The 9,984-nt window shown below is 42.2% G+C and overlaps 1 protein-coding gene across 1 annotated transcript in view; it reads right to left on the bottom strand.

Annotated features, from left to right (window-relative positions):
* Positions 1-9,984, bottom strand: part of Zmpste24 (zinc metallopeptidase STE24) — a 46,715-nt gene extending 36,731 nt beyond the window's left edge. The window contains exons 1-2 of the mRNA XM_036179476.1: positions 9,619-9,984; positions 7,569-7,715 (exon numbers count right to left, since the gene is read on the bottom strand). Of these exons, the coding sequence (XP_036035369.1) occupies positions 7,569-7,715; positions 9,619-9,741 (270 nt within the window). The 5' untranslated portion in view covers positions 9,742-9,984. The remainder of the gene's footprint in view (positions 1-7,568; positions 7,716-9,618) is intronic.

The following is a 9,984-nucleotide window of genomic DNA, read 5'->3' on the forward strand; positions in this document are numbered from 1 at the left end:
ATTTATGAAGTGTTCACAAGAACCACAAATCCAAAGGTTTTTGGCATAGATATATTTAAGAAAATGGAAATTCTAATTATATTGCTCTGATGGTCATATACAGTATAAATTTTCTAACTCACATTGTACTCCATGAATGTGTATAAATATTATCTGATAATTAAAAATAAAAACTAGGAATGAGGATAAGGAAAAATTCACTAAGGAGTACACAGTCATAATGCAAACAGATTTTGGTCTTTATATAGTTGAATTTGAAAACAGAAGAGAAGGCTTCAATGTTTATATTATTTTTGGTTGTGAGCCTAGCCTTTAACGGCTGAGCCATCTCTCCAGCTCTTCAATGTTTATATTACACACACACACACACACACACACACACACACACACACACACACACGACTATTATTTATGGTGATAGATATGCTAATTATTCTGATATGATCATTATTACAATGTATCAAGAATATCAGTGTACCCTAGAAATGGAATCATATGTGTTAAACATAATAGCTTGCAAAAGTAAATAAAAACTTTTGCCAAAAGACTAAAATGAAAACATACCAATCAAATTAAGCTTACAAAAGTTATTTCCCACAGGTAAGGAGCAACAGATGGTATTTGAACCAGGCAATATGGCTTTATAACTATCTTTTCCACGAAAGGAAACTGTCCTTTTCAGTCAGGAAAAAGTATTAGCTTGGAGGTGTTTGAGACATTGCCTCATTATGTTGCCCAGGGCAGTTTTGAACTCTTGAGTTTGAATGATCCCCCTGCCTCCTACATAGCTGGGAACATAGGAATGTCCCACCAGGCCTGCTGAAGTATTAGTATTGATATAGAAGTGGTGAGTCAGGTCCACTTACCAGACTGTGGGACAGAATAGATACTCAGGCCTTCCCTGGGTCAGGAAAAGATGAAACCTAAGGCAGGAGTCAGGGCTTCAGGAGTAGGCCCTTACCACTCTTTGTCTTGGGCAAATAAGCAAATAGACATTCACTAGGTCACCAGAACTTCAGAAACCACGAAGTAACTCAAATCATGAAAACAATATATGTTTAGCAGGCTGGAATCCCATCTACCCAGGAGGATGAGACAGCATTGCAAGTTCAAGACTTGCCTGGGCTACACAGTGAGTTCAAGACCAGCCCAAGAAACAGTGAGACTTGGGAGCTAAGGAGACAGCAAGGGAGTGCTAGATTTACAGCTTAGTAGTGAAGTGATTGATTAGCATGCATGAGGCCCTGGTTCAATCCCCAGTTGTAAGACAGGAAGGAAGAAAGGGAAGGAGGGAAGGAAGGAATGTGATAGAACATTTTTTTTTTGGGGGGGGGAGGGTTTTCAAGACAGGGTTTCTCTGTGTAGCTTTGTGCCTTTCCTGGAACTGGCTTTGTAGGCCAGGCTGGCCTCGAACTCACCGAGATCTGCCTGCCTCTGCCTCCCAAGTGCTGGGATTAAAGGTGTGCGCCACCACCGCCCGGCTAGAACATTGTTTTAAGGTATATTACTTTTGTTTTTGCTCTGTGACATTTGTTTGGTTTTTTTAAAAATAATTTATATATTTTTATTTGATATGCATTGGTGTTTTGCCTGCATGTAAGTCTGTGTTAGGGTGTCAGTCCCCTGGAATTGGAGTTACAGACAGTTGTGAGCTGCCATGTGGGTGCTGGGGATTGAACCCGGGTCCCCTGGAAGAACAGCCAGTGCTCTTAACTGCTTAGCCATCTCTCCAGTCCCTGGAACATTTGTTTAATGATGCAAAGATGTGTTATATAGCCAGAAGTTTCTCTGGTCCTGCCCAGCCCGTCAGTCCTGACAAATCTCTCCCACCTGTGGTCCCACAGTCACCTATAAAATAATCATTCAGAGGCTTAATATTAATTACAAACTGTATGGCTCAAACTTCTTGCTAGCTAGCTCTTATAACTTAACCCAACCCATTTCTATTAACCTATGTATCGCCCCGTGTTCCCTGGCTTTACCCACGTCCCATTACATGTTGCTCCTTCACTGGTGGGCAGGCGTCTTCCCCCACTCTTTTCTTCTCTTTGCTTGGGTTTTCCTGCCTGCCTCTAAGCTGCCTTGCCATAGGCCAAAGCTGTTTTATTTATTAGCCAATGGGAGCAACACATATATCCACAGCATACAGAAAGACACCCCACAGCACAGCAGTGTTATTACATTTGTTTGATTAAGTAAAATAAACCCGAGGTCAGGAGGCTGAGTCAGCACCTGGCTGACAGGAAGTGGTAGGGAGGAGCCAGGTGAAGAGCTTTAAGTGGGGACTGTGAGAAGCATGAGGGCTTTGGGGAGACTCGAGCAAGGAGAGGAGGGAGCTACTTGCTATTCGGCCTCTCTGAGGAGCAGAATTCCACCTCAACCTTTGAATCTTGAGTTATTTAGAGGGACAAAAATGTAGGTAAGTTTCCTTTCTAGCTTTGAAAGAGTCGGTGCCTGAGGGTACAGAATTCCCTCCAACTGCGGCAAGGGGATTCTCTACTTTTAAGTCTGTATATAAAGGAAACCAGACTGTACTCATTCATAACTTGCTTTTTGTTTGTTTGTTATGAGACAGGGTCTCACTACATAGCCCTGGCTGTCCTGGAACTCACCACATAGACCAGGCTGGCTTCAATCCTGCTTCTGCCTCCCGAGTGCTGGGATTAAAGGGGTGCACTACCATGTCTGGCCTGAACTATATTTTCAAAGATCTTTCCATGATGATCATTAACTTTATTTAGCATTAACAGTTCTAAATGCTTACCACCCATCACATTATACTTTCTTCCATAGCACATATGTTCTTTTTTATCCCCCACCCCCCCCCCCTGAGCTGAGGACAGAACCCAGGGCCTTGCGCTTGCTAGGCAAGCGCTCTACCACTGAGCTAAATCCCTAACCCTACACATATGTTCTTATCTTTCTATAACTTCAGACACACCTCATACTACTCATCTTTTACATTTTTTATTTTAGTTTTGAGACAGGGTCTTTTTATGTAGCCAAGACAGAACAAGACTCACTATGTAGCCTTGGCTGATCTTGAACTCATAATGCTCCTCCTGATCACAGGTGTGCATCCCCACACCTGGCTGTCATTTAGAGTTTTACCAGCTGCACTGGTTCACACAGGTCTCAAGTATGGCTTCTGAACAAAACCAGGAGCAGCAATGTCTGAGGTTACGTTATGAGTGCAAAGTCTCAGGCCGCAGCCCTCAGAGGCTGGGCTGGGCCCCAAAAGTCTGCAGGTGAACCTGGCAGACACTCACTTATGGGTGACTGTGAACTCTAGGGGCATGCATTTCTACTTTGCTACAATTAACTCCATCGTGGCCAAAAGAAACTAGTTCCTAAAAGCTATGTTCTGTACCACTACCTGCCACGTGCTACAGTTGTTGAGCTAATTGACCTCGGATGGCACTCCTTTTATCTTCCTCCCAATACTAACAAATACTGTAGAATTAAGGACTTACACCGCTTTTGATAGAAAGTGAAAACAGCTACTACTAAAATTCCAGCTTTTAAATAAACATTGATGGTATTTTAACATGTCTGTGAATGATTTACGAACACACTTGGGAACTGCTGTTCCAAACCTTGTTTAGTTTACTTTGGGGACTAAAAAATAAGTATGGTGAGCTATAAACTTTCTCCATCCTAATAATCTCTCGAGTACACTCCTGGGAATGCTAGGAAAAGAATCAATAAGCCCAACAGACAGATACAACTCCAGTACTCTGACATAGATTATTATATCACTAGAGTCTTAACAGCAGCCATGGCAGGGAGGTAACTGGAACACAGAAATCCAGGGGCAAAGTGCTTGTTCCATGTTGAGTTCTGTATGAAGTGCTTCATTTTTATGACCTTGCCTACTCAGTCCATGCCACAAACCACACAAAGGTCAGTGTCTGTCCAGCTCTCATTTGATTTTATGCTTTCAAAGATTTATTTTGTATGTGAGTGTGCTGGGGGGATGTGCATGCGATTGCAAGTGCCCAGGGAGGTCAAGAGGTCACTGGATTCCCTGCTGCTGGAGTTTCAGGCAGGTATGAGTCCCCAGTGTGGGAACCAGGAATCAAACTTGGCTATTCTGGAAGAGCAGTACGTGCTCTTAATCATTGAGGCCTATCTTCAGCTCCTACTTGTTGTTTTTCAGGAGAAAATGAGGCTTAGAGATGAAAATACAGCCAGACTATAGTGGCAGCCTTTAATGCCAGCACTAAGGAGTCAAGTGATCTCTGTGAAATCAAGGCCAGCCTCGACTATAGAGCGAGTTCCAACACAGCTGGGGTTACACAGAGAAACCTGTCTCAAAAAAACAAACAAACAAACAAACAAAACAAAAAAAACGTGTGTGTGTGTGTGTGTGTGTGTGTGTGTGTGTGTATGTTAAACTTAATGTTCCCTTTGTGATCAAAGCATACAAATCTTTTCATTTTAGTTAAAACAAAATAGGAATGCTTTCAGTCCAATGGTAAATACTGCTAATTTTCCAGAACTTAATTCCACTATGTTCACACTGTGGCCCACAGTCTGAAGAATAATTTCTTCAGTGTAATTTTAAAGACTCAGAAGAGCAGAGCTGCAAACCCGGTTCCCCACTTGGCCCTTAAATGGGCCACTTAATCTCTCTGAGCTTTCATTTCTTCCAGAAAAGGGAAAAATGCCTGTCCCTGTACTTTACTGTCATAAGCATCACATAATAAACATAAAAACTCTGAGATAAAAATCATAACTAATCCTGTTTCCAGCTTTAGTCCATCAGTACTGCTTAGAGAGCACACTGTAAAGTTCATACTCTGATGGACCTATTCCCGCATCTCTATCACCACCCAGAACACACAGCCATTCCCAGGATCACGAGTACCACTGAACTACTGTCCATCACTCCAGCAGCTTACTTACTAGTGACAATCATAGAAAAACTGAAAATGCTTTTCCAGTCATTTTCTCGTGGTCACATGGGGATAAAGTCAAAGAACTTCAAAGAAGCTTAGCTTATAAAAGGCTTTTAGTTCAAATCTCCAGATAAGCAAGAAAAGGAGAAAGAAAGAAGAGGAAGAGCTGGGAGGTGGTGGCTCATACCTTTAATCCGGTACTCAGGAGGCAGAGGCAGGCTGATCTCCAAGTTTGAGGCCAGCCTGGTCTACAGAGTGAGTTTCAGGACAGTCAGGACTGTTAATACAGTCTTGAAAAAACAAACGAACGGGGGAAAAAAAAAAAAAAGAGGAGGCAGTGGCAGTGGTAGCAGTAGACCTGTATATAAGGTTCTTTTCTTTTCATATCTGACCTTCAGGTGACAGTTACCAGTCTCCTATTTTCAACCGATTAAGCAATTATGTTTCTGACTCTTAGTCCACACCCATTGCTATCATTAAGGCTATGGAGGGGAATATGGCCCAGGAGTAGCTAGAAAGCATGCTCGAGGCCCTAGGTTTGACTCCTAGCACTGTAAAAACTAAACAAGGTCAAGAAAGCATTCTATGGGTCTGGATAGCTCAGCAGTTGAGTACTTGCTGCTCCTGCAGAGACCTGGGCTCGATCCCAGCACCCACATGGTGGTTCACAACCATTTGTAACTCCAGATCCAGGGATCTGATGCCTTCTTCTGACCTCAGTGAGCATCAGGCATACACATGGTGCACATACACAGATATAGGCAAAAATTCTCATATATGTTTGTGGTGGTTTGTATAAGGATGCTCCTGATGGACCCATATAATTGAATGTTTAGTCATCAGGGAGTGGGGCTACTTGAGAAGAATTAGGGGGTGTGGCCTTGTTGGAAGAAGTGTCACTGAGGGTGGGCTTTTAGGGTTTTGGGGTTTTTTGGGGGTTTTTTTTTGGGGGGGGTTGGTTTTTTGAGACTGGGTTTCTCTGTGTAGCTTTGCATCTTTTCTTGAACTCACTCTGTAGCCCAGGTTGGCATTGAACTCACAGAGATCCACCCCCTCTGCCTCCCGAGTGCTGGGATTAAAGGCATGTGCCATCACCACCCAGCTTTTAGGTTTTAAAAGCTTACGCCAGGCCCGGTGTCGCTCTCTCTTCCCGCTGCCTGTGGATCTGGATGTAGAACTCTCAGCTCCTCCTCCTGCACTGTGTTGCATGCCACCATGATTCCTACCATGATGACAATGAACTAACCTCTGAAGATGTAAGCAAGTCCCATTAAAATGCTTTCTTTCCAGGCCAATTATCAATCATTAACTGATGTGCCTTTCTTGCTAGGATTGGTTGATAATCAAAGGTGATGATTAATTTCTTATACCCATTTCTGCCCTCAATCTCTTGATATAAAAAAAAAACTATTGGGGGTTGGAGATTTAGCTCAGTGGTAGAGCACTTGTTTAGCAAGCGCAAGGCCCTGAGTTCGGTCCTCAGCTCTGGAAAAAAAAGTCTTGGTGATATTTGGGCTGGAGAGATGGCTCAGAGGTTAAAAGCACTGCTTGCTCTTCCAAAGATCCTGAGTTCAATTCCCAGCAACCACATGGTGGCTCACAACCATCTGTAATGAGATCTGGTGCCCTCTTCTGGCCTACAGGGATATGTGTAGATAGAACACTATATACATAATAAGTAAATAAATAAATAATTTTTTAAAAGATTTATTTATTATGTATACAATGTTCTGTTTGCATGTATTTCTGCAGGCCAGAACAGGGAGCCAGATCTCATTACAGATGGTAGTGAGCCACCATGTAGGTGCTGGGAATTGAACTCAGGACCTCTGGAAGAACAGCCAGTGTTCTTAACCTCTGCGTCATCTCTCCAGCCCAATAAATAAATCTTTAAAAAAAAAAAAAAGACCTGTTTAAAAAAAACAAAACAACAACAACAAAAAACTATTGATGAGTGGGTATGTACTCTAAAGATTTAAAGTAGAGCTGACTGTTTTTCATGTATAAAAGTTTAGGTTTATGATTTCTTTAAGAGTCCTTATAAGATTGCCTCTCAAGATAAGTAATAAAGTAATTGGCTCTTTCTTTGTAACTGCAAAAGGCAGCCTGCCAGTAAAAGACCCGACTGAGAAGAATATCTTGCTTGCCTACACAATTAATCTATAACACGTTACTTCAGTATGAATGTTTGTGGGTTCTTGGGATAATTTGTTTTTCACCTGTAATATGTAAAATGTTTAATCATGTAAAGGATATGGAAAACAAAAAAACAAAACAAAAAAATGCTTTCTTTCATAAGACTTGATGTGGTTGCACCACATGCACACCTTTAATCTCAGCACTCGGGAAGCAGAAGCAAGTGGATCTCTGTGAGTTCAAGACCAGCCTAGTCTACAGAGCAAGTTCCAGGAAAAGCACAAAGCTACACAGAGAAACCCCCATCTGTCCCAACAAACAAAAAAGTGGCTGTGGTCAAGGTGTCTCTTCACAATAGGACACTAAGACAATGTTAAAATAAAATAAATATAAAAATTTTAAGAAGGTATTCTAGGACTCACAGGCACTGTAACCTTTGTATTACAAAAATGCAAAAACGAAAACAAGTATTACAAATACAAAGTATTAAACAACCCCGAGAATTTTGTTTCCAAGAAATAAATTACTCACAGTGCTTTCCACCACTGAATAGAGTCCTGACCAGAAGCTGAATGTACTTTTATCCAGTTGATACAGTCGAGATTTCTCAAATGTGTCTGAATCCATGATCTGTTCTAATTCTGGTGGTACACGAGTTGTTGTTTTGTATATCCTTCTCTGAAATATTTCAAAGAAAACACTTTGATGAATATTTTTTTATTACACAATAGTAATTTGTAGTCAAAAACTAAATGGTCTGCAACATTAGTTTGTCAGGTAAGCTTGTAGAATTTGTTACATACACGTGCAAACTGCATTCAGTCAGGGACCTCGACCACTGAAACAAGTGACACAGGAGAGTTAGGGCAGACAAAAAGCTTCAGAGGCCAGGTGACTAGGTGGAATGGCCATCTGGGTTGTAGTCACACTTCCAGTTGGCATGTGTGAACCAAAGTTGTAACACCATAAGGGGACCACTCCTTCTGACATATGTCTTACAACACAATGCATGAGAAAAGAGAAGCAAAAATACTAACTACAGCATTATACTCATCAACAGATACACTTAATATAATAATGGCTCATCATTACATTTGGTCCTAGAGGTCAAATTAAGGCTCAGAGGAGTGACAGCAACGTATCAAATCTTTACAACAAGTTTTCTCACTATGTCAAATTCTAAAAGGTAATTTCAGCCCCTAGGGCATAACACAGGGAACAGATACCAAAAGGTATAATAGACAAGATCTTCTTCAATGGTTTTATTATTTATTTGTTTGTTTGTTTGTTGTTGTTTCCTCTGGAGCTGAGGACCAAACCCAGGGCCTCTACCACTGAGCTAAATCCCCAACCCCTTCAGTGGTTTTAAAACAAATATTTTTTCTACTGTATGTTAACAACAACAAAACAACCAACCAACCAACCAACAAAACCGTCTCAAGGCATTAAGGAACAACCCTACAAAGATGTAACTAGGCCCATTAGTGAACAGTCACATAAGTGGTATCTCAGCCTGCTGTTTTGACTCCAAATGCTATGTGTTTGCTTCAGGCAAGGGGACTTAATGCAAGTTTGAACTCATGAAGCTTTGAGTACTTACCTATAGTACTTTTAACACTTGGAACACACTAAAGGAGGAGACTTAAGGCACCAATCTGATGCTGAAAAGTTTTTTTAAAAAAATAAAACTTGCAGTTAAAGAGATTCATGGAGGGCTGGGGATGTAGCTCAGTGGAAGAGCACTTTGCCTGGCAAATAAACTCATATACAGTGTAAATTAAAACTGCCGAAGAAAAAAAGGCTTCACTGCTTAAGAAACAGGTCCAGCAGTTAAAGGGAAAGGTTTTCAAGGACGACACAGAAGGAGTTTAAGTGAAGCCAACCAGCAGTGAGAGACTAAAATGAAACCATCAGTTACAAAGCCCCTCACTTAAACGTTCAAATTTCTAATCAAACTGTTAATTATGGCTATATCTAGGGAACTGTTAGCTTTTCTAATGCACTACTAAAAATTTTAAAAACAAAGGGGGTATTTAAATGAAAAAAAACGAACACACACACAATTTTGGGCTCCAAACCACATATGCACTAACAAGGATTTTGAAAAAGTGCGCGGGCCTTTAGGATGATTACAAAACATTTTCAGAAAAACTGTTTCCTAATCCTGTGGTTGAGCACAGTAATATCAATGTCACGGGAAGCTGTTATTCTAACATTTTAGCATCTCTATTTAGAACGCTTATACCAAAGATAAGGGGGTCAAGCTTGGGGCCAAAGATCCTAAGGTGCTGTAGTGCAGGCACAGACAAGCTCAAGTTTGACGGAGACTCTTTCCCTTCATTAGACGCTAAGGGCTTGGGTCCCATTACAACGGTGCAGACAACTTCCTGCCGTCCCAAGAACCCCTCAAAGCCACAGTCAGCACTGGGAAAAAAATTAGGAAGCTCAGGGAGTTAAGGACTATAGCTCAGGGAGTTAAGGAGATGCTACCACCGGGAAGAACCTCTAGGGGCTTGGGTCGAGGCACAGGCTAACCTAAGGCTGTCCAGGAACTGGAGTCCGGGCGGCCGTCTATGCTCACCTGCCGCTGTGCTAGGAAGGTCTCCCAAAGATACACGGTCCAGGAAAAGAGCAACACCGCCCCGAAGATTCGCTTCTCCGCAGGGAAGTCCCACATAGCGTCCACCGATGCCCACATCCCCATGGTCACCCAGTTCCACCCGCTCCTTCAGCATGCACCGGTGCCACACCGACACGCGTCCCTCAGAGTGCCAGCGGTGTCTCAGCGATATGGGTCCCTCCGAGAGCCTCGTCAGACTCCCATGCCCTCAACGCTGCTAGCAGTGTCACAAAGACACTCTTCCCCTTCCTTACTCCCTCAGGACCTACTTATTTCTGCTAGAATTAAGGCATGCCCCACCTTCCTCACTTCCGGCCCGAAGACCGA

The sequence above is a fragment of the Onychomys torridus genome, chromosome 2 (genome assembly GCF_903995425.1).
Source record: "Onychomys torridus chromosome 2, mOncTor1.1, whole genome shotgun sequence".
NCBI classification, from domain to species: Eukaryota; Metazoa; Chordata; class Mammalia; order Rodentia; family Cricetidae; genus Onychomys; species Onychomys torridus.